The sequence below is a fragment of the Bactrocera oleae genome, chromosome 3 (assembly GCF_042242935.1).
Source record: "Bactrocera oleae isolate idBacOlea1 chromosome 3, idBacOlea1, whole genome shotgun sequence".
In the NCBI taxonomy this organism is placed as follows: domain Eukaryota; kingdom Metazoa; phylum Arthropoda; class Insecta; order Diptera; family Tephritidae; genus Bactrocera; species Bactrocera oleae.
This window is the reverse complement of record NC_091537.1, coordinates 11,574,737-11,600,722: the sequence shown is the minus strand read 5'-3', so window position 1 is coordinate 11,600,722 and position 25,986 is coordinate 11,574,737. Positions and strand designations below refer to the sequence as shown.

At 33.1% G+C, this 25,986-nt stretch overlaps 2 protein-coding genes across 10 annotated transcripts; both read right to left on the bottom strand.

Annotated features, from left to right (window-relative positions):
- Positions 1-442: 442 nt before the first annotated feature.
- On the bottom strand, positions 443-2,349 carry LOC106615243 (zinc carboxypeptidase). The gene is made up of 5 exons (XM_014231380.3): positions 1,974-2,349; positions 1,785-1,912; positions 1,335-1,722; positions 861-1,245; positions 443-746 (listed from the first exon to the last, which is right to left on the bottom strand). Exons 1-5 carry the CDS (start codon positions 2,130-2,132, stop codon positions 538-540), a joined length of 1,269 nt encoding a protein of 422 aa, XP_014086855.2. The 5' UTR covers positions 2,133-2,349; the 3' UTR covers positions 443-537.
- Positions 2,350-2,432: 83 nt separating this feature from the next.
- Tep2 (Thioester-containing protein 2) lies at positions 2,433-24,394 on the bottom strand. Of its 9 annotated transcripts, none has more exons than XM_070107481.1 (11): positions 24,265-24,394; positions 23,158-23,306; positions 17,856-18,261; positions 16,875-17,788; positions 16,514-16,775; positions 15,708-15,975; positions 9,677-9,914; positions 5,100-5,278; positions 4,123-5,021; positions 3,337-3,879; positions 2,433-3,259 (listed from the first exon to the last, which is right to left on the bottom strand). In XM_070107481.1, exons 2-11 carry the CDS (start codon positions 23,223-23,225, stop codon positions 2,699-2,701), a joined length of 4,338 nt encoding a protein of 1,445 aa, XP_069963582.1. In that variant the 5' UTR covers positions 23,226-23,306; positions 24,265-24,394; the 3' UTR covers positions 2,433-2,698. The 9 variants fall into 9 exon arrangements, with proteins under 9 accessions (XP_069963582.1, XP_069963588.1, XP_069963587.1 ...); XM_070107487.1 differs by lacking the exon at positions 9,677-9,914 and adding an exon at positions 15,393-15,576 and having other exon boundaries at positions 24,251-24,391; XM_070107486.1 differs by lacking the exon at positions 9,677-9,914 and adding an exon at positions 14,790-14,982 and having other exon boundaries at positions 24,251-24,391.
- Between the last annotated feature and the right edge of the window lie 1,592 nt (positions 24,395-25,986).

Below are 25,986 nucleotides of genomic sequence, written 5' to 3'. Positions count from 1 at the left end.
GGATATCCTCCAATGAGAGCTTCACAAAGACACATTTTGTGTACCAATTAAATAGGAATTATCAGATTTTCATTGAATTCAATTGCTCTTATGTGCGTCTTACCCAAGTTGGTACTATATCAGTTAAATAAGTATGTACTTCTCATTTAAGCCGGTATTTTTTTTTTCAAAATACTTGAGGTTCCGATTCAAATTCGTAACTTCGATATGAAAACATTGATCAAATTAGTTTTAGTTTAGATTAATGCACTATGGGAACAAAGGTGAAAGGACGAGTTCTAGGGAAATTTTGCAACACATTGTTTTCGAGATTAGTGTTTAGATAGGGAGGCGAAAGGCGTTTTTTCGCTTTGATTTTGCACAAACACGATTTATTGTGTGGATTAAATATGCGTGATTGACAAGCAACGAGTTTTTTTGTTAATCATTTAAACAGTGCCAATAAGTATAGCGCAGTATGTTCATTTAGTATTTATTTGTGTTATCATATAAACAATTCAAAATGTATTACGTGCCTCATTAATATTGGTAGGTATATTATGTGTATTTAACTTTCAGATAGCCCAATTCATCGGCTTTCGCTACAAATGCCAACAATCCGGCAAGAGTGTCCTCACATTGTGGTAATATCTGTACTGGAGGTAGAATAAAACCGTAGCGTCCTGTATCGCGAAACTCTATTGTATAGGAAAGCTGAATATCCTGCTCACTATAGGCCCAATCATTTGTTGCGCCAGAAGCGTAATCTTTAAAAAAAAAAAGTATGGAACAAATTGAATAAAATAAACCATTGTTCAAATAGCATCAATTGAAAGTTATTAGGCCTCACAGTACACACACAAAATATGTCGCACACTTACACATTGCACTGGCTGAAGTGCCATAAGTATATTTCGTTTTATAGGGTAACTTTTCGACAGCATTCGAATATGCCTCCGCTACTGCCATCAAATCTTCAAAATTATCAGGGGGCGTCTCGGTCCAGCCATGAGGTGAAAGCAACACTTGACTATATGAATGAAAGGCCAACATAATATTGAGTCGTTCTTTAATGCTGGCTACATAACTGGCTAGGGCTTGAATCTCTGGCTCTGAGAAAGCATGTGTACCGGCATAAGTTTGACTACAAGGATTTGCGGAAGCACCATTATTTTCCATCCAGTGCGAATCGTAATTACGATTGGCATCAGCACCAATGCAAGATGAAAAGTTTACTGGCTGTCGGGTCTTACGCCACATACGATCCTGGTTTTTTGATTTTTAACAAGTTGATATTTTTGTAATATTCTTATATAAATGTTATTTATCAATATTTAAATGGGAAGCGCTTTTACCGTTTCATGTGAGTAGACAAAACCATCCACGTTGAGGACTGGCACAATATACCAATCATGATTTTCCGCCAATTTTCTCACATTTGCATCTTCGGAAGTAAGTAGCTCGTTAATTAACCAAGTAGCCGTCGCCGATGTTATCCATTCACGTGCGTGTATATTCGATTCAATAAATATACCAGGATTACCTTCTTTGTAAGAGATTTTTATGCCGCGTATCTTACGTCCTTCAAAGGACGTGCCAATATCTATGTGACTAGTAACTTCGGGGTATTTGGCAAGTATATCGTCTAAGAAAGTTTCAATTGCCGATAAGGGATAATAACGCGTCCAACCGAAATCGTTAAGATCGTCTGCCGTTTTAGGAGTTTGCTCAGCATCAATCAGACTTTAAAGCGAAACTTTTATTATTGTTGTTGTTTTTCATTAACAAATGTTTTTACAATTTACCTTTGTACATTGGAAACCATGACTTCTAAAGGCATATTAAACGATCGAGTATAATTTTGTAGATATATCAGCTTTTGTGGATTGACCATTAAATGGACCTCTCCCTTACCGCTGTGCCATAAATTAAACTGCAAATATTTTATTTATAATTTTTCTTACCATATATTAAAAGACAAATTAAAAACTTACATTCTTTGACTCGCTTGCTAAATTTTCGATCCATTTTTGTTGTTCTATATTTTGTGTCCTGATTTTAAAAACTTTGAAATTATCATAACGTACTTTTGTTGCACTGACAGTGGCTATAAGAATGGCTAATAGAGCCAAAACTAAAAATTGGCTCTTCATCTTGAAGAGTTGGCAGTTAAAGCTTAACTAACTTCAGCGGAGGTAATATAAATACTTAAGTACCATTCGTAGACTGTTTCGAATTTTATCAGGTATTTAGTGGCCGATAAGCTGATTTAAATCAACAGTTTTTGTAGTTAATCTAAATACCTTTTATTGGTTTTTAAATCAGCAATAATTCGGCGTTATCGCTATTTATGAATGGCTAGTTATGTGCATTTGTATTCAGTTAGTTGATAAGTGTAATTAACCGCAACATCAACTATATATGTTAATTAAATTAAAGAAAATGCAGCCATATTAAGGTATCATATTCATCATTTCAGTTTTATTTTGGGAAAGTGTTAGTTTGTGTTTTATAAATATATATTATACACTTGACATTTTAACAAATTTATTTAGTTACTCAATTTTGATATTTTTTTACACAAATATACATACGCGTATAGGTATCATCAATTTTCACAAATATACATATTTCCGATATAAGAATTTACCACTGACATTAATTTAAATTACAATTTTGATGCTTTTAGAGTGAATTGCTTGAGGCAAGTTAATGCATATTAAATATTACTTTCCTTTAATTTTTGACACGATGCACCACAATCCTCGCCCTCGCAAATATCACATAGCGATGAATTAACCTGATAATATTCGGTGGCACGACGATTTGTTTGGTAATAATCATAGATGGTGACCGCTGCGGGCTTTTGTTTGGCCACCGCATGTGTTTTGGATGCTTTAACAGGCACACACTTACTATCGGCCGGTTTCAAACCATCAAAGTAGACAATTACCGTCGAATCAGAGTTTTTCGTTTCGGTACGTTTAACGTGGTCCACCGCTTCAATAGCGCTAAAAGCTTCAGTTTCCGCAGTGTAGCCGGATGGTAGCGCTATCTCCATTACAGCCATATTGGATTCTTTTTGTTCGGCTGCATCCTCGGGCACATATTCCGCACATACGTCCATAATTAATAAGTTTTGATCTTCCTTGACATTTGTTGTCACCTGAAAGCTTGGTGCTTTATCCTTTTCTGCCAAATTATAACGGTATGATAATTGCACCATAGATGAGCCATTACCCTTGGCGTTGAAATCAACCTGGCGTGTTGTTTTCGGTAGCTGTGTTCAGAAGAAATCATAATATTATTTAAGTTAGTTTAATTCAAAATTTATAAGACGCACTTTAATTAACTTACCACATGTGTTTGCAGCACCAGCGAATTTTCTGCGTTTACCGCAATGGCACCCTTATTTTCCTCACCGCCACTTGAAATAAATTCAATGTCCATAGTACCACTGCCAGCGCCGGTTTTCTCTGCAAAGCTTATGAGTGCCTGCAGCCCGACCACGGTGTCTTGCGTAGAAGCAAAACCACCGTTACTGTTGCGTTGTGAAATCAACCACTTAATAACGGGCAAAGCATTTTCGGCGCCATCTTTATCTAGTATGGCAAGAAGTATGTACGATGTAATTTCTACATCATTACTACTTGGCTGCCAACGCCATATGGCGCTGCTACCCTCAGTCGGAGCATCAACCTTGGACCACCACTTGCGATCGCTCTCCTGCTTGGCGAGACCTTGTAGTTTGGTTAGCACCTGATCGGCTGCGGGATTTTTGGCAATTTGTAGTGCTAATGCAGCAATTGCGAGCGAGTATTGATCAACAGTTTTATCCACGTTATCCAATAGATATTTCATACCATTGTCGACCTGAGGTTTGTACTTTTCTATGAGCTCCTGTATGTGTGTGAAATGAAAAAGATTTATGAAAGTAAAGGGCATCGTGTGTAGTAATTACTAAAGCGCAGCAGCAGCATAAAAATTGGCGGTCGTTGATAATTTTTATTATCTTAACTTAATAACGCTTAATAAAAGATTATTAAAATAATTTTAATAAAATTGAAATCAGCAATACTTAAGCATATCTTTATACAGAAACAAAATAATCTGCATAACTCTACCTTACTGTATTCTACTTACCACATTTTCCAGGAATGCCAACAAAACAAACGCTGTTAAACCCAACTCATTCTGATGTGCCGAATCGAAGAGTTTTCCATATTCGGGGAAACTACCATTTGTTGCTTGTTTCGACGCTAAAAAGTCCAATCCCTCTACAATAACTTTGGGATCAATATCCGTGTATTTTGCTGCTTGGTGGAACGAACGCATCACATATGCCGTCAGCCAAGTGCTGCCTGATTTATCAGATTTGCCAAAAGCGCTGTACGAACCATCATCGTGTTTGTAAGTTAATTCACGTTGATAACCAATATCGAGGAACTTCTTTGCCTTTTCCGTTATTGCAGGCATGCTCTTGGAGATTGCTTTCAAATAATGCAAAACTAATATATTCGGCACGAAATTCACCATATTTTGTTCGCCACAGCCATAAGGCATGCGCACCAGTTTGTCCAGGTTTTTCAACGTTGGCCCAAGCAAATCACCCACTACAGAAAATTCTATGTATTCTGAGTCGGGTACAGCTTCGGCTGGCACATCTACATTTAATTTCTCATTGTACACATTTTTATCTTTTAGATTTATGAAGACGGCACGATTTTCATATTGTGTCACACCCTCCGGTTCCACTTTAAGCATTTGGTGTATGGCATCACCGGCCAGTGGTGTAGTTGCAGTGATTTTCAATGTGATCTGTCCAATCTTTTTGGGACGTATCATAAAGGAAATGCTGCGACCGGTATTTGATGCAACTGAGACACGTTTAACGCGTTGCACCACATCTAACGGCTTGTCTTCAATCTCATTGGTCGCTTCGGTAAAGTCATACTCATTATCCGTATTTTCCATTACTACCTCTGCATCCAAAGCTTTGTCCATATAATTGAAGATTATAACGGGTATAGCAATAACTTCGCCTAAAGTAACCAAACAAAGTGAGGAGTAAATTACAAAAGTTTGTATAAGTACTTTAAGTATAGTGCGCTTTAACTTACCGCGCTTAACCGAATACGGTAGATTAGTAGAGACAAAGAAGGGCTGGAATACTTGTATTTTTGTGGGATCGGCCGTGAGCGCAATGCCAGTGTTGGGATTTAGTGAGAAGCCCGTGACAACCCATGATGTGATGGTGTCGGGTATCTTCTTGCTCAAGGTAAAATTGCCACCATCCGTACTGTAATCGAAGCGTTAAAGTAAGGGAATAGAAATATGCACGTTATTATTATTAGTGACACGATTTGGAATGTAAGATAATAACACGAAACAGGCAAAAAGCGAAAGCGGCAAGCGTGATTTAAAGTTCGACGGAAATTACTACAAAAGCGTTTTCAAACATATACATATGTATATATGCGTGCATGCAAGTGTGTTATATCTAGAACTATGTGTATTTAGGTTATATTATACGTGTGTGTATATAGAAAAAATTAAATTAAATGTGAATATAAATAGCAATATTTTTGGTTATAAGAATGCGGATCCATTGAAAATCACAACATGCAATGTGAGCTCGTCATTATTACCAATGTACAAAGCCTACGTAAGGACTGTTTTCAGAGCAATACATATTTACAGTTAAAAATGTGTATATTTTTATGTGGATATATGATATATAAAATGTTCGCAAAAGAGAATGTCATACTAAAACTTATATTTTTTGAATAATGTTCCTAAATTATAAGCAGTTAAAATCGAAACTATGTTTCCGAAAATATTTAGTATGAAAGGTTGTTCTACGAAATGATACATATATGTATTATATATGCTTACATACCGTTATACTTTAAAGATTACCTTTATGATGTAATATTTTGAATACACTCTACACTCAAATGAGATTAAAAAGTCATAATATTTTTGTATCGAAAGAAATTATTCGACTAATGCAGGGTATTCATTAGATTTCGAAAGGTGAGCATGCTTTTTCTTAATTAACTAAAAATAAAAACTGAAAATTAAAATATCAGTTTTATTCTCTTTTTTTTTTTGTAAATGCAATGTATTGACTAAGTGCTACCACAGTTGCAGAATTGCTAGCGGTATTGAGTGTGCGTCACCATTGCCAGTGCGTCATATAATATTTAATGGTAATATAAAGTATTATATAATAGTAGGCATGAAGTGAATCTTCTTTACGAAAACCTACATTTCATTATTATCGAAAATCCATGATTCTCTAAATGCTTTACGAACTGCTGTGTTGCTGTTTGCAACTATTGTTGCGGTGGTAGTTGTGTAAATGAGCGGTGGATTTGTAGGTAAAGAGTGAACAATTGGCCCCCAAGGCATAGGCGCTGGCAGTTGAACATAATAGTTAATAACTAAAAAATTTTTACATAATTACTATTAGAGATGAGTGCGAAGCAAAAATTTATAATAAACATGGATATATACATATGTACTTGTATATATATATATAATATATACATATATATATATTCCCTATATACATATATATATAGAAGAAACTAAAATTCGCAGTTGGGCTTGCGTTTAAATGGACAACAGAGAGAATTGAATGATGTACAGAAAGTAATTATAAGTGTTATTAAAAATATTATTAGCTAGGGGACACTGGGGGGAAAAGGACTTCATATAGACGACAATTCTGCCGTAGTCGTAGTACATTATTTTGTTCTATAAACAATAGCATACGCAGCGCACGTTATGTAAGTAATTTTTTATGTCATTGTTTTCACCTTGGGTTACATTATTGGCCCTTTTAGTAAGGATTCCTAAGTTTTTTAAAAATTAAATATAGCCTATGTTCACCGGAGAGAGTGTAGTTTCACAACGGTGAAATAAGTTTTCAAATACGTCAAGTAGTTTCGGAGCCTATTCAATTCAAACAAACAAGCAATGAAATATATTTAAGTATATATTAAGCTTCTGATATTGTATTAATTAAAATATCTCGAAAATATTTTTGAAGAGCACTTCTTCTAAAACTCCCTTAGAGGTTACTTGGCAAAGAGTGACAGCTTATTATAGGCTTACGGCGGGATCTTTCGTATGCGCGTGATATGCAGTAATTTGGTACTAGCTAATTTGCATTAAAAATACATTTTTCAGGAACCCAAAATTAATATTATCACAGCTTTTTAATTTTAAATACAAATAAAATCCTGCCCTCAGGTACAATTTGTCCGGAAATATGTGAAAACTGAAGCATTCTCATTAAATAAAGGGTACTCATACATAAAGTACTATGCATATACATATACAAAATAACCTAAAACCATTTAAATTAGTAAACAGAAGTTGATAATTAAGATGGGAAGCATTCAATATAGATCCCAATATTTTTTGATAAATTAAGTACTTAAGGTTGCAAAGTATTATCCAGAATAGTGGTTTGTTGCGTCACAACACATTTTACACAAATTTTTATTAATAAAAAAATCGTACGATTTCACCGCGAAAATTTTGTCAAAAATCCAATTTTCAAAAAAATGTTCACGCGCATGCAATTCGTATTCAAATTGCATATCGCTGCCAATATCCGTTGTTATAGAATCAGCAGTTGTGGGGCTGGCTGTCAACGAGGTTTCTGTTGTCGATTGCTTGCGGTATTTGGAGGCCCCACTTATCGGCACCTTACCACCGCTGGAACCGCTTGCTATAGGCTGACTTTTCTTATGGCCTATTCGGAAGACATGTATAGAACACAAATACATCATGGAGAAGCTGTACTTATATATAAATCTTAAGCTTAACTAATTATTAGTCATGCAAGTATTATCTTTATTAATGTAGTAATTTTATAGCCAAAACATAAATAAACAATGGCACGGTTTTTACCAGAAATCTGAACAGGTTTTAAAATGGATGCAGTAACGTTTTATCTATCTATATCACAAATCTATTCATTACATTCTTTATATATTTCATAAGCACCAATTTTTTTTACATCTAATGGAATGTGAATGTTTTCAGAACTCAAATTTGAGGAGAAACTTTTGAAATTTTGAGAAAAATAGGTAAGAATGAAGCGAAGTTCAGAAATATGCGTTTTATAGCTAAACAGCTTTTTGCTGATATAAAGCGGTTTTTGAATGATGTTGTTTTTAGAATATATAGAGAAAAATTTACCTACTGTTGAATCGAAAAGAAACCCTGTTTAGAGTCAAAAAATAAAATTTCGAACGTGCAAATTTCGAACCGAACCGAACCGAACCGAATATATTTTTTATCCGGCTTACATTCCTGTTTTTATATGTAAAATTTGTGAATATCTATTAACACGAATTTTAAATTTAAACTCATAACATCATTCATAGTTTCGAGTGAGTAAATATACACCATAAGAACACTAAAAACCACATGAGGTATAAGCACATCGCATTGTTGAACGTTAAGAAATCAATATGATAATAGTATTTTATTACTCAACAATATCGAATATCCAATTTTCTGCAAAATTTCTACGTATTGACGGTATAATTAGCGTATTCCCGTGATTAGAATGACCACCGTAGCGGTGAACTGCATTGTATCTAAGCACCAGGGATGATCTATTGCTGACTAACTCGGAGCGTTTCTCATTGCCGCTCCTTATGATATACGAGTATACGATGTTGAGAGCTGGGGTGAAGAGGTGAATTCGACTTTAATTTGTTATTATACTTGTATATGCAAAGCGTTTTAGAGTTTTGTAGTCAAGGCAATGGAGCAGTTTGCATGAAAGGAAAAATGTATTCAAAAGAGTTTAGAGACTGTAAATGGCGGTGTTCTTAGAAATTTATAAATTTTTCTAAGCGAACACACTTAGCAAATGTTGAAAGAAAAAAGCTCCGAGAATATTTATGGTAAGAGCGTGTATGACCTTATATAATATAGCTGCTTATTAAAGCGTTAAGCGTTGTTCATTTTCTTTTATCAAGTTACTCGATATAAAGCAGTAATTCAACATTTGAGCACGTCCAAGAGCGCTCTACGTAGGTGCGTATCGGTGGTTTCGTAGGCCGAGCATGTAAATTTTGCGCAAAGTATGCTATATCGTCTATCGTATCTTCTCTCAACGAAGCTGCTGCGGCAATGAGATCGAGATCGTGAAAAAGAAGCTCTTCTTCGGGTATCGGATTTATAGTCCAGTAAATAAGTTCTGCCTCTTTTGAATCGAAATTGATTAAGAACAAAAATATTATAGGTGACATCAAATATAAGCTGAAACCTTAATTTAGATCCACTAAAATATTACAATGAACAGATATCTTAACTGTATAGAAGTTTATGTTGTAAATTGAAGATAAATTGATCAAGGCAAGGAAATCTATACCATATTGATCAAAATTTTGATCTGCTGTTTTCATCCACAATATATGTAGATGACAACTCCAGTTCACTAAGCGCCCTAGCTACGCTGTAATCAAAAATACGGAAAAATTTTGCTAAAGTTATGATTTTCACTTTCATATTATATATAAATCCATCAACAATCACAAGTACTATGTTATCGATGTACGCATGTTAGTTAATATAACTGTTTTATGTATATCTTTTATATATTTAACTTAATTTCCCAGTGCGTTAAATTTTTGTAAATTTATTAATATATTTAAACACAAATTACTCAATGTTTTCGTATATCCATGCTTCCACAAAAATTTTGCGTAATATTGGTACCATTGCTGAAAATGCTTGCTTTCTTGATGAAGAGGCAAGCATACGTCTATGGTAAGGGTAATCATCTCTTGATGAAGAGGCAAACATACGTCTATGGTAAGGGTAATCCGACTCAAGTCTAAACATGAGACGTGGTAGAGGTAGCATAAACATCCGGTCTTCAAGTACGACATTGTTGTAAGGGTCTGCAAGTGTGAACAATAAATCAACCTTTTTACGAGGGTTTTTCTATGAGGTGTAAACATACATATATATATATATGTCATTCTTTTAAGTACGAATATATTCGTAAATTTTGCTTTTCGTATAACATTATTTGAGATCCAAGATTTTCAAAATTTAAAAAACTTTTACTGTACAATGTTAACACAACGTTTTAAGTACATTCTCTTGTCGCAGAAAATCCAAATTTCGATAAAGGCTTTTCTTACATCAGCAGTTTCTGCTGCGTAGGTAAATGCTATTTAGAAAATATAATCTTCCCTCGAAGAACTACTATGACACTTTTAAGTCTGAAAAATTTTATAACAATATATAATATATTGAGATCTATACTTATGTATTGTTCAGACAAAAATCACTATAAATATATATATATGAATATGTTTTGCTGAGGGTGCTCTGAATGAGTTTGTCGCAAAGTAAATGACTTAGAATATTTGTGATATACGAATATATTGTACATACAAGTATATATTTTCCACCTTCCAGATAGTTACTACACATTTCTCGGAGAGTATTTTTGATATAAAAAGTGTTCACATAAAACTACAAGAAACAGTGTTTTTTAATACCCGACACCTTAGATATACTTAAGAGGGCAGTAGGGTTTTTAAATTTTAGAGTTTGTCCCAAATGATTGCATAATATTTCAAGAAAATCGCGTCAAAATTTCAAGACGACTGGAACAGAATTTACGAAGTTGCGTTTTTTTTTATATCTGTCTTATTTACATCACATTTCACAGCTTTAACTCATTTTCTGTCACGTGCTCTCATGTGCTCTCAGTGCTCCTTGGCTAAATGAGTCTCAGTCCCTTCTCACCATCACTTCAAAACTACTGCAACGGTCGTTTTGAAATTTCGCGCACATTATTTCTATATATAATTTACGAGATAACGTTGGTTAACCGATTTATTCGAAAAAAATTGCGTATTTTTCTCCAAAGTGTTCACAAAAAGTGCAAAATTTAAATTTTTAAAACCTCATCAACGTTATTTAACGATAAATTTTTATGTTCTGATCCCAAATGATCCAGCACCGAGTTATGAGAGGCACCGCAATTCAACGTTTTTTTCGAGACGCTCCACAGTAATTGTTGCTATTGCCATATTTTTCAATTTTTCTGCGTGAAAGTTTAATAAAATATTCTTCAAATGTCATACTATAATGTATAATCGGTTTTTAAAATTTGATTTTAACTGTTTGATAAAAAAATTATAAAAATGGGCTTATTTGACACGAATTAACCCTGCATCCCTTTAAGTAATTTAGAAAGAGGATATGTTTCTAAAAAGCCATACGTGTTTTAGCTATATATGAGGATACTTCAAAAAAATATATATAAATATTGAAAAGCTTAAATATAAAAGCTGTATTCGCCAAACTTTTACCACTAACATCGTACGATTACATGCATATAACAACGAGGCGGCGAATATAGCAAAGCTCTAAATCACATAGTAATCATAAAATAAATTTACTTTTCTCGATTCATATATATCCAATTTTCAATAAAATTTTGTCTTAAGATTGGCGTTATAGCGGTTGCTGTAGCTAAGGGTTGCGCTGGTGCAGGAAAAGCTGCAGGCCTAAAATTGGGTTGCGCGGGAGGCCCCCCAAGAGCAGCTAAAGCATAAATTGGTTGTTGAAACTCAGCGTCAAAGTAAGAATAAACTGCGAACAAAATATATTTTTATTTCTCTTTATATTATTTTTTATAAATTTTTTTCTTTAGTTTCTTTCTAACTATTTTAATTATTTTATGCGCAATATTCATAGCTTGTTAAGGCTCCAGTTGCCTCTCATTTAAACGAATCTGTTATTAACGATCTGGCTGGAATTGTTAAATATTGGTCTATAGCGAAAATCGCAGATCGAGTGCAAATGATATTAGTAAAAAACGGTTGTTGTTTGATAAAAATTCGCAATACATCATATGTTCCTTGCAGGAAAACTAGAAAAGTCTCCAACATTGACTTGCAACAAAACGATCGCATTCAGCGTAGTAGAAAGTGGCATACAAGTTCGTAAAAATGCAGTGTGTTTTAAAAATATGGTGCATAATTCTTGATAGAGTAAAAAAAATAAATAGTAAAAAGTGTTAAGAAAAAGGTTGTGGTTAAATATGTAATATTTAATTGCTATGATGGTATATTTTCTCTAAAGAATGCCACTTTTATAATATAATATTAATATATAATAGTGAAAAATGAAATTAGTTGATATAAAAGAGCGTGGTTTGGAAGAAGAACTAGCTAATAGTAATTGTTTTTTACATTTTGATAATAATATAAGTACACATAGTTGCGTTAAAGATATCTATTATCATTACGACAAAGAAAACTTTTACAAATATATTTAGTGTAATTATTTGTCAAAAGATCGTCATATAATATAAATTAATTCAATTATTAAATTTATGTTTAGTTAACCGAATGTGCTTTTTGATGTGTTGGTGCACCTACAATTAATGATTAGTGTTAAATATTTTGAATGCACTTCTGTACGTATGGCAAAAGAACACGCGCTAAAAGGACACACAGTTGGCACAGTGCGTTCAAAAAAAAAAACAAAAAAAAAAAACACGTTTTCCTTTTCCAAAGTGAAGGTAGCTTTTATTGGGAAAAATTTTGTAATTATAGAAAATACAATAATTTTTTATATACGTTTATTCAATACTTGCTCCAATCTACCGCATTGTCTATAATAGGCTGATATCTTTGCTGGCAACTTGCAAGTAAATTTTTGGTATATTCAACAAGATGCTCCTGGTATATTAAAATCTTTTGTTGACATTAAATTTTTTTTTGATATTTTGGCTTTTGTGACTGTGATGGTCAAGCTAAATAAACAATATGGTTTTCTTGTTTCCATTAAGTACAGAGTATTCGCCTATATGGTTGGGTCATTGTCTTCTTGCAGTATCCAATCATTGTTATTTTTACCGTAAAATATTTCAGCTGTCTTCAGTAAACCCTTTCTATACTATTATCATTTTAACGGCGTTCGGGTTTTCTGTGAAGCACCTCTAAACCCCAAATCCATGATCAGAGAAGCATGAACAGAACATGCACCTTTTGGAGTGGCTAAGCATTCCTTTGAACAAATATTTGTTCTTTTTTTTCAAGGGGTTGAGCTATACCAAAGTTGACTCATCTGCAAATATTACATTACACCAATCATGATTGTTGTTTTCCTGCGCTCAATGTAACCTTTTTTCAATGTGTGTTCCTGAAAGTAAGTGTTTGAATAAAGTACTGCTGCGTTTTATGTCAGATCTCTGAAGTCTATCCCGTATTGTATTTAGAGATGTATCTAATCCTTCTTTAAACAGAATTTTTTTAAGCTTTTCTTAGGCTGAACAGTCTTTTCTGATCAACTAGCAAAACAGTAGCTTTGTGATCCCTCTTCCTGGATGGCCATCTACGTTTCCAGTTTCTCCATAATAGTCAGACCACCTCTTCACTAAGTTACAACTCGTATTGAAATACAATACTTTGCAGTTTTTTAATAGTCCATTCGGAACCTTTAGAATGATTTGTTAAAAAGCCTGCTTCAAAACTTTTCTTCTACTGAGCACTAAATTTTGTTATTTCACGGCACGACGTGATACATTGAACATTTGTGAGTTTGCATAAAAATAAAAACAGTTCTCGGCGAATTGACTGCTCACAGGAAAAACGCTTTTTTTTTTTTGAACGCACTGTACCACAATAGCACTTGAAATGCGAAAATCTTAACAGCGGGGACCGGACTGTTACAGATCTTTAAGTGTTGAATGAGTTGAATGTTCTTTCGCCAATTGCTTACAAAAAAGTGGCGCCTACGTATATGTATGTACATATATTATTTATAGGAAATTGTGAAGACAAGCTTATGGAGTTATGTATTTGTGTTTGTGTACATGAAAGTATTTATGCTCTAGTTTGCAACTAACATTTTACCGCCACCAGTTGAAAAACTATCGTAAATCCAAGCTTCAGTGAAGTCCTTACGAATTTTCGTAGGACGTGTTAAACTTGGTGAAAATATCGGCGCAAACGAATTTTGTACATTATATGATGTATGATGCATATATACCATACCCATTGGCTCAATACCAGTACGGGCTCTCAAGAAATAATAACGAGGTACACCTATAAATAGATTAGCACCATTATAAAAAAAATTTTCTGTTTTATGCTTCTTGTAAAAATACTACTATAATTTCACATGCTGATTTGCATATCCAACAAAACAGTTCCACAATAAGCAACATTCAATTGTTAAGAGGAAAATTCAGTAAGTAGTTCACAGCCACTACATATTTAAAAAAATATTGTACATAGAGAAGTTTCAATAATTTTCAGAATTTGTATACACACGGAGCTATAATTGATCTAGTACTGCATAGTTGGAAGTAGATGATAAGTAGAGTAGATAAAAGTCTAACATATTCCAAATTATAAACAGTTAATTATTTCGCTTCTGCTACATCGTAAAGTTGCATTTTGATAATATTCAAATTGGGCTTTCTAGACAATTTTCTGTTTTCTGATAAAAATTTGGTAATAACTGATAATAGCTCGAAAAAATTATGTGTGAATCGAATTTCGAATATAGATGGAACATGTGGTGCAGTAAAAACAGACCACCATTATAAGACCTACAAAAAAGTGTTTAGCCGTACTATTATTATTAGTATTGTACTTTGTTTTCTTTTTCGTTTTGTTGTCGTTTGTTACTGTTTTTGCTATTTTATGTTTAGTTTTGGTACTATTGTATTATTTTTTTTGGAGTGCTCCGTATGCATACAATTCCTTTTAATGTGCACACGAAGTAATCTTTCGTTAACCAACCGTTCAATGGCATTCGGTGAGCCACTTTCGTACCAAATCCACACATCATTGAAATTTTTACGTACGTTGTAAGTGGTCTCGGATGTTTGCGTCGACACGCTATTAGCATCGAAACGATCTATGGAGTCTGTTTCATCTTCTGAATCAAATAGAATTTCTGGTTCTAATTCGAAATCTGCCATATATAAAAGTTCTAAAAGAAAGTAAATACCATTCAGCTAAAACAAAAAAACATCAACAATCGAAGTATAATTTAACGTAGGTAGGTAGAGTTTGTGTGAGTTATAGTTATAGGTGGGCTATTTTGTACCACTCAGATTTATATTATATATCTAAATATTTAGTGTCCTCCACCGCGCATATAAATATACTCAATTAGTTTTCAATTCTTTTTAACGGTGTAAACAAGAAGTGTTTCATTCCTAGAAAGCGTTATTTTTCGAAATAATTTGAACTGAATCGCACATGCTAAATATTTACAACTGTGGAACCATAGGCAACGATCGAAATCACTACAAATATTATTTTTAGTCACCACCATTAGGCATAAGAGTTGCTTTTGTGTGCTCGTTTTTCTTTGAAGCAAATACACTGGGAACGAACCTATTACGCAATGTCCAAATCCAGCTTTCTAAAAACATTTTCCGTATCGGCAAAACGCCATAAGCTGAAGGATCAATTGTCCGATCCGTAATATCTCGATGCATGGGCTCATCGTTGAGAGCAACTTCAAAATACTCATCGTTTAGCACGCTATCAGCAAGTGCCAGTGGTGATGGATATAACTCTTGGATTTACATACATATATTTATGTGATCAACATTATTTATGTAATATTTATGTTTATAATGTGATTTCTTTCAATACGTATAATACTAATAATTGTTTTGTGGAATGCTAATATAATTATGTACTTACCATCCTTGTATGGATAATTAGCATTTGTCATTGTTACCACACCGGACTCTTGTCCCGGATAGCGTCCATAACCCCGCATCCATGGTGTATTAGCATCATAGTTGCTTAAAGTGTTGAATATTTGATCCTTTGTTATATCATTGCCCGATTTGAGTAATAGCACGCTCTGATCAACACCGAGTAAACCGACAAATGAATCAGGATCTGTTTTAATATGAAGCTGTACCTCCTCGCCAGGTTTCGCTTGGGGTTGTGCACTAATGTCGATCTATACAAAAGAAAATATTAGTAAATGCTATGGTATTTTATAATCAAAGGGAATATGTGTCCAATTGCTATATATATAATGGAAATATTCCATCCCCAAATTTTGTGAAGATATCCCGTCAAAAGTTTTCACACAAGAATTTGACTTTGATTGTTCAGTTTGTATTGCAGCTATATGCTATAGTGATCTGATATCGGTGATTATTACAAATAAGCAGCCTATTTGTGAGAAAGGTACGTGTGTGATATCTGAAAAACTGAGGGACTAGTGGCAAACTTAATATATCCTGTATAGGGTCTAATAATTTTGAAAATTTAAGCTAAAATCGTTTGTATATTTCACGAAATAATTATGGTATATTACTAGAGTTTTTGATGAATTGATAGATTTAATATGTTGAAAATAAGTACGGGTTAGTAGAATTTTGATCAGCTACAACATCCTTAACATATTATAATATGCGAATATAGTGATTAAGCTTAGATTGCTCCTAACCGATTGATTGACTTTTCTTGTAATTACGAGTTTGATAACTTACGGTATTTTCGAATTGTTTTTCAAACCGTACTGACTTCTCTTCGAAACGCAAATTATTGTCGTAAACATAATGCACGTATATACTGGCTTTCGGTATCATTTCGAAGGTAGGTATAAATTTTATGGTCTGCGACTTCCGTCCTTCCGGCACACCGACATATTCACTCTTCAATATATTGCCACGTGCAACAATGGTGTAAACAAAGTATGGGATATTTTCACTCGATGTTACCTCCACTACAACGGGCTTGCCCAGACGAGGTCTGCAAATTAATTTTCAGATGTGTACGTATGTGTATAAGTATGTGTGTTTTAGTTATACTCTCCCTCACTTATATTTACGAAATTATATGTGTACTTACTTTTCTGTGTTTACCGACAATTTGAGCAATTCCGGTTTATCGAGTGTAGGTATAAATTTAGAGATAGAGCTTAGATATGTTGTAGTGTCTAGGAATTGACATTTTACGGTATAGTATCGGTCAGTTTCGGCCAAAGTAAACTCAAATGTAACCATGCCGTGCTCGTCAAGATTTGACTCAAATTCCATAACTTTATCTTCTTGCTTTTGAGTAGTTTCATCTGGGGAGAGATAATCTCTAAACATATAATCACGTGGGGGATGCACAATCAGTTTTGCTTTATTCTTTGTATCAAACACTGGCGAGCCATCCACATTCTTCACAACAACGGTAATTTTGGTTGGTTTGCCATGTTGATAGTTGGTCGGCACGTTAACACCTTCGATGCGATAGCGTTCGGAATGTAAGTTTATAGTTGCTGAGGCATTTTGTGTATTACCAGTGAGTTTCTCCTTCATAGTAGCCAACACTTTCAATGGCGGCACATATGTGCGGTCACCACTGATACTTAAGTCCTTACCTAAATCAAACTCAACATGTCCTTTGCCATCGACGTAAACCATTTTGGATGCCTCGGGTTGAATATTCATGCCATAATGATGATATATGGGTTTGATGGATACCGTTGCCACGCCTTCGACAGATTTACCGTAGGTATACTTTGAGCGCACGGTCACCTTAATAACGCCATCAGGAATGGCTACATCTTTGGCGGTTTCAATAGACACTTCAAATTTAGGCAAGACATATTTCGCCACCTCAAAAGATTTGGATTCCGATGATTGACCCTTGACAACAACCTCGATATTCCAATCGCCGAGCACAGGTTGTTCGGAGAGTTGAAATTCGCCGGTGTAAACACCTTTGGTCAAATTGACGTCCTGGAATTGTTTAATACGATTCCGTGCGCCATCCTATACAAAAATGTGTAAGGAATAAACGGTGCTTGGGTTAAAATATAAGTATGTGCATAATACGTACATTGATCAGAATCGAGATGGGCTGCTCAATTTTTGCTGGACGTGTATTGGCATCCAAAAATAGTACCCGGAACTGCACTAAGTCACCTGGTTTATAGGTGGCTTTATCTGTTTGTATAAACGTGGCTGGCTTGTAGTCTGCATAATTTAACTTTGTTGAGTTCTCGAACACAAGACCAGACACACCCTTGGCAACCAGACTATAATCACCACTCTGCAGTTGTGGCACATTAAATTCAACATTTTCAGTGGACATTGGCTGTAGCTCTACGGTTTTAGTCTCATTATACGAGGGACCCATAAGGCTAACTTCTATTTTGGATGGGCCTTCGGCCTTGTGCACTGAAACAGCGACATTATATTTAAAATTGGAGCGGATCGTGCCAGGTCCGATTACTGAGTATTGTCTGTGTAAAGAAAAATGGAAACACTTCTATTTGTTGAATTTAATTTTATAAAATTTTTGTTAATATAATATTTTTCAATCTGTTTTTTGTGTTATTATAAACTTGTCTATCTTATTTTGACTGCGCGTCAGCCCTGATTTAAAACCTGTTCACTTCTTTTAATAAAAGGTTATTAACCATTTTCTAATATAATCGTGCATTTCGCTTTTGCTGTTTAAATTAGTAGACTTTTTTGTATTAATTTGTTTTTAAAGTCAATATCTTTAGTTGATACTCTCTTGTTATCTACTATCTCCTTTTTTACTTGCCATATCTGGTTTTTCATTAAAGATTTACTTAGATTCTAGTTATTTCTCTCTTCAATATTCTTTCTACATAAATTGATTGGAGATAAACGTGCACAAACATTTCATTGTTTTTTTTTTTAATTAATAATCTGCCAATAATTATATACACATGCCAGGCCGAAATAAATAACACAGCTCTACAAAAGCAATTTTTTTGTTGCCCTGGATATTTTAACAAATTATAAAGCTTTCAAGCGTGCAGATTACGACCTTATTCATGAAAATAGTAAATATGTTTTTAAGCTAATTGCATATCTAATATTTTGATGAATATGGGCTTGTTAGTAATACAAAATTAGTGTTCCAGTCTTGATGAGAGTTCTGCGCACCTTTTTCGCGCATACAAATGTCACGTGATCATTACTCTCAACCTCTTTGCCGAAAATATGTGCAGAATTATGCGAAAAGTTTTAAGGTTTTACTAAAAATCAAACGTGGAGATATCTAGATCTAGTTATTCGCATGAACTACTCAGAAACAATGATGTCGCCAATTCCCTAGATATCGGCATAGTCTACCAATAGATGTGAATAAGAGCGTGAAACATCTACACCAAAGTTATTTTCTCATAAGAAACTCAGTGAATTAATATGTGATCAAGTTAGAAATGGTAAAACAATTTGTCAAAGCGTTTGACTTGGAAGGATATTATTTTAGTGAGATTTACAAAAAATTTTCGAACTTAGTAAGGAAAAGCTGAAAGGTGGAATATTTGATACAGCAATTACTGAAAGATACAGATTTTATCAAAGTTATGACTATTCTGGAAAGTGAATCAAAGAAAAGTTTGTGTCGAGAATCGAAAAGTTCTTAGCTAACCATTAAGTACCAAATTATGAAGAAATTGTGCAAAATATGCTGGCAAATTGTCAAAAGCTAGTAACTAATTTGAGTATCAAGTTAGATTATCTCCGCAACCAACTGGATGAATTCTCGAATGATTTTGGAACGTATCTTTATTTTCTCACAATATTGTAATACTGACATGATAAAGATATGTGCTATTTTGTTCATGTTTTCTGATTTTTTTTAATGTAAAATGAAAATGTGGATTTAAAAATAAACGACAGCAAATCTTATATGTGAGCACAAATATATCCAAAATCGATCTTATATCTAAAGAATTGTACATATGAATATATGAACCACACATACTTATGTGAGTGTATGTGTACTGCCTTGCAGCCGTTTAGATTTAATACAAGTAAAAGTATATTTAAAAAAGTCAATAGGTCAGAAATTGCATCTGATAACCTCTGCACATGGGTTTTTTCGCATTAGTCACGAATCGTATTGTTTATTGTATATTATGCCGGCTCGCTTAATCAAATATGCAAAAATAGAACGAAAGTTTTAAAAAAATAAAAAAATTAAGCTACTATATCATCTCATTTCATACTCGTACACACATATACATATATTATATAGTGTATAGTGCCTGCCCCCACAACTGTGTCTCCTTGTCTTATGTACGATGTGTTCAATCGGCATATTGATTTTATTTCGTAACTACAGTTCGGTGTGTGTGAACACCAAAAGGGGAGTAAAATATTATACCAAAGCCAGAAAAACGTTTAAACGTGGTAATACCCTTCACAGACGGACAGACAAACGGACAGGCGGACATGGCTTAATCGACTCAGTTCGTCACGCTGATCATTTAAATACATATGTATATATGTTATAGGATCTCCGAATTTTCCTTTTGGGTGTTACAAACATCGTGGCAAACTTAATATACCCTGTTTAGGTATAATTATCGAGAAAGCCGGTTAGGAACAGTTTAGACGCATTTTCATTAAGGAAGTTAGCAATTTTCTTTATCGTGTTACGTTGGGTATTAATTAATTTACTAGTAGTCAGAGCAGTTTAAACATCTACTAAGCGTTGTTGAGACTAAGCTGCCTACGCCACTTTTGCCACTATCTCTTTTCATTTCATCTCTAAAATTTAAATTCTAGTAATAGGCAAAATCAGCCTTTATAGTATATACAAAAGTATAAAATTGAAGGTAGAAAAAAGTGGACCGAAATAAAAATTAACAGCACATTATTATTATTATTTATTTCCACTAAGCTATTAATCAGTTTTTAATAATTAACTGTAAATGGTTTCGTACTTTGAATGCGCTGGAATTTAAAGATATTGCGTGTCTTAAACATATTTCTTTCAAAGATGTGATTGAGAGTTTATGTATATAAATATGTTTGAAAATATTTTTGACACCAACCAGACAAGTCATAGCGGTGCTCAGCTTAAAGAAGAAACATTATATACATACTTGTATATATATATTAGTAACATAAACACAATAACAACCAAGCGGTGTGCTATAATTCAATTTAGCCGGTTTTTACACTTTTATTTGTTGTCAGAAAGACTTGGCGCACAGCGAAAAAACAGCTGATACTTATATACACACATACGCATAAATAAATAAATACCCTGTAGGAAACTTCGACGACATTGCAAAGATAACAGCTTTGCGCAAATTTTTACTATTTTGGTATTTGTTTTGAGAAACGTAGAAAAAATTTTTTACACTTACTAAGAAAGAAAGAAACGAACTGTCATTAGTTATGTTCCTGAATGTCTTCGTTTCCACTATCAATATTTAAGTTATAGCAGCTGTAGCTATATTTGAGCAATGTATATCATATTATATTAAAGAACAATTCCGTGAATTAAGTTGAAAGTTAATAAATTAAAAGTTAATTAATAAATAAAATTTAATACACTATACGTTTTTTTACTGTGCAATATTTAATTTTCTCTGCACGGCACCAAGAAATAAAAAGTCATATGCATACATTCACTCATCTAGATATGTAGTAAGTACACGCTAGGTGCTACGTGCGCGCCTCGCAATTGCGAAACGGAATTCCCGGCGTGCAAATCATAATAATGATGTTTTGCTTTGTTTTATGTTTCGATCCGCTGACATTGTTTGACGTAAATAATTTGCAAATAGTACATGATTATTGCATATGTATGTATGTAGGAAAGGAGAACGATTAAGCTTTTCAAATGAAATAAATGCTAATAGTTTATGTACTTTAAAAATAAAACACGTAAAAAAACAACACTTTTTTTTGTTGCCGTCTCATCACCATTAATAAATAATTATATTTCTTAAATGAATATTTATGTACTAAACGATTTCAGAGAACAATTAAGCTTTCCAAATGAAAGAAATGCCAAATAGTTTACATTTGTGCTATTAAATACTTTAAAAATTAATTTTTTTTAAGGTTCGTAAAAAACAACATTGCTTTTGTTGCCGTCATATTACCATTAATCAATAATTATAATTCCTAACAATAAAAATATGCCTAAACTTCGAGATGAAATTATCAGAAAAATATAAGATTTGTTCGTTGTTGATTTTCGGTTTTTTAGAAGCATACTTCAAACTTTTTCGAGCTTACTTTGGAAAATATTAAATTAGTATATGACAACCTGACTGTTAGTGGATTTTTCGTTTGATCAAATTTCCTCTCGATTCAACAGTTGAAAATGAGTTAAAGTTTAGTTAAAAATATGGCAGGTATTTTATTTATTGTATGTTAAAATATTTCCTTTTCAACCAATTTTCACTAATTTGTGTAGAAACATGATGGCCATATTCAATTTTATAATGTATTTTTTTTTTTATGTATGATATATATACAAAATTGGTATTGTATGTACATACTTGTATGTAGTATACATATGTAAAAAAAATTTCATTCGCCATATTCTTTAAAGTTACATTAGTTTCAATAAAATCTGTATCCTTGTAGTTGAAAATATATTTCTATTTTTATAAATAACTACCAGATCAGTCCATTTGCCAACCCACATGGGAGAAAAGGAGTTCATATAAACGATGATATGTGAACATCGAGCTTTTTATATTATTTATATACAATTTCGCACACAATCGCTTTGTAGGGAGCCAACTGGGCAAGTGAGACGCGCTGACCTTCCTTTCATGACATTGACTCCTCTCCCGTGGCGCAAGGATGCCTATATCGCATATTATGTTGCAACTTAGCGGAACGGGTTGGCGCCTACCACGCAACTTTTTCTAATGCTAATATGTTTAAATACGTAATACAATTTTAATGGAATTTCCTAATTGAATAATTCAAAAGTTATATAAAGGTATGCAATCAGTCTTGAATATGAAGTAAATAATATTGGTAAGGATGTAGTATTAATCCGGTGCGGTAAAAATAAAGAGCTTTTACAGAGGCGGTATTTTAATTAATATTATTTATTTTTTTTAAATAAAAGTACACTTATTGTGACGTAACTATAAGAGTTAGACATATGCTGTCGCGACATTTTTTAGGTCATTTTTACACATTATTGGCGTTTAAGTAATTATCCCTAACTTTTTAAACATATTATATAATAATAATATATATTTTTGAAATTCGTCAAGTAGTTTTGGAGCATATTCAATTCAAACAAACAAAAAATGAAATCTTTCCTCTTTATAATATTCGTATAGATAAAATATGATTTTTTCTTACTTCGAGTAAAGTAAAAATTAGTTACTTACCCTGCTGCGCATACCAAAGCGACAATTTGTAGAATTTCAAACACGGCAATATATAGCCGACGCGACATCTTGTTATCGTTCGATGCTGCAGTGTGTTTTTATTTCCAATTATGAACTTTTCTCTTTTGAATATATAACTCAACTGCGATCTAATCAGATATAGAAAAAAAAAACATAGGTATGGTATACATATTTAATTAGGTATGTATGTATGTATGTACATATGTATGCAGTACTTATGTGTATACAATATAGATGTTCTTCTTAATAGATTGAACATTTTCATTACTTTCAGTGCTGATTGGTAAACATACATATGTATATATGTATAAGTAGGTAAGTAAGTGTTTCTTGGAGAAAAATACACTATACAAGCACGTAGACACATTTGTAGATATATACAGACATATACATACATACTTGTATGTAAATATTATGGCTTAATAATAACTTTGTCACTAATATATAGCCACTAAAAAATCTTTTCTTCAAATGGCAAATATGGGCAATTAGAACAGAAGCGGTTTTCTGAACAAAAATTATATACATATGTATATATGGTACACTTGTTATTACACATAATATGTATACATGTAATAATGGTTATTTTGTCAATATCACAGAGCGCATTTTTCAAAGTTTGATTGGCTTTCTGCCGGTCACATTTAATTATAAGTATATATTTACAAACATATACTAATTTCTAGTATATGAAGAAGTATGCAGTCAAATGCATATCCGTTTCGAGCGTTATATTTATAAAGTTACTAATCAATTAAGCAACAGTGCGAAACAAAAGCGTAAATATATGTATACATATTATATACATATACATATACATATATATAAAATAAGATGTAAGTACAGCTGATTGGCCTGCGCTATCACTTTCCCGTTTCCTGCACAAAACCAAGCCGCAATAATATATTACTATAAATATATTATTCAATAATACGTGAATATAGAAATGTTCGGAAATTGGTATGCATACTGCCACTAAGCACTACTGTTTGAATAAATTTCAATATATTATTATTATCATATATTATATTTCACTTAATTTTTTTAGATTCTAAATAAAACTGAATATTACACAAGAAACTTAACAATTTTAAAACAATTTATTTGTAGAATCACAAAACACGCTCAAAAGCTCAAAACGCTATCGAACTAACGTATAAAGACAAGCGCTCGCGGCAACAGTTACATTGCGAATGACCAGCAGCTGGCTACGAATTCATGGTTATGGGCTTTGTCGACATATTGTGTTTCATTTATTGTAAGTGTACTTCACTTTTGTTTAATTTTATTCATTATTCTCATTTTTATACTCTAAACAGGGTATACTTATTAAGTTTGCCACGAAATTTGTAACACTCTGAAGGAAACGTTGGAGCTCCTATAAATTGTCTTTATTTTGGGTTATCGCTTTGAAATGTTGCAGACGTCCTTTTTCACCAAGTAGCTGCTCATTTGTCGTAATCGCCGATATCGGCCAACAATAGATATACAAGTATTTACATAGCACATAGAAATGCACCTATGTAGGGTGTTACAGCTTCGATGCAGCCGAAGTTAACGTTTTTTCTTGCTTTTGTCTTAATTATCTCTTCATAAGGTATTCTTCTCAATGTGCGGTTATATGCTTATCTTTGGACTTTTGAGCTGATTTTTCTTGAGTTCTTGTTGTGTTGATTTGTTTGAGTTGTTTTTTGTTGAAATTTTGTATTTGGCTTTTGTATGTTTCTGTCTTTTGTCAATACAGTGTTGTTGTCTTTGTACCTCTACATGTTGTTTTAATTCATTATACACAGAAGTTAAACATGTGTCTGTAAGTAATGTATGTTATGTCTGAGAATTTATTTACGTTTGCTTTTGATTTATTTGTATTGATTTTATTTTTCCTGACTTACTCATTGTTTACGTTCAACTTTTGTTTTTAAATGCACATGCATTACAAATACATACATATATACAATGAGATGCGTTACTAGTTTTGAGTCCTCAACCTTACCTCTTCGTCTTCACTTTAATGTTTACATATAAATACAACAGTAGCCGGCAAGAATATCCATAACCTGCTTGTAATGGCAAAGTATGGTGCATTCTTTTCAATATCTGATGAGAAAATAAGAAATAATTGAGAAAATCTCTCAGAGATTGAATTGAAAGTTAACAAGTAAGGAAGCGCTAAGTACGGGTGTAACCGAACAATTTATACTCTTGCAACTTGCATGTATCAAATTCGGGAAAATCCCTGCCGGTGTTGGCAAACTTCATATTAAAAAATTTTGCGAAAGAATTCAACATTCATTATTCGACGAAATCGTGAAAGAAATTATGATCACATTTGGTATTTTATTAAGATTGATTATAGGTCATAGACTCAGTTAAGATCAAGGTCTAGACCAACTCCAATCATATTCAGCGGTTTGTTAGAATAATGGAAATTATTATATGTAGTAAACTAATGTATATCCAATATTATATGTTCAGTAAATTTTGTTAAGATATCTTACATATTGACCGAGATATATGGTATAAGGCCAACCGGAAGTTTGAAAATATTTTATTAGTTATATGGAAGAGTGACACTATTTTATCTATTTTGGCAATATTTCATATTATTAATTTACTAAGCTACCTCCCATACCGTCAACAATATATATATAAGCCAACCGGATGTTTGAAAAACCTGACATTTGTTTAATGTGGGCTCAATTTAATTAAGATAACTCACATATTGGCGGATATATGGTGTATAAAGGCAGCCGGAAGTTCGAAAATTTTTCTACTAGATAAATGGGAGCTAAAGGAAATATTGAATCG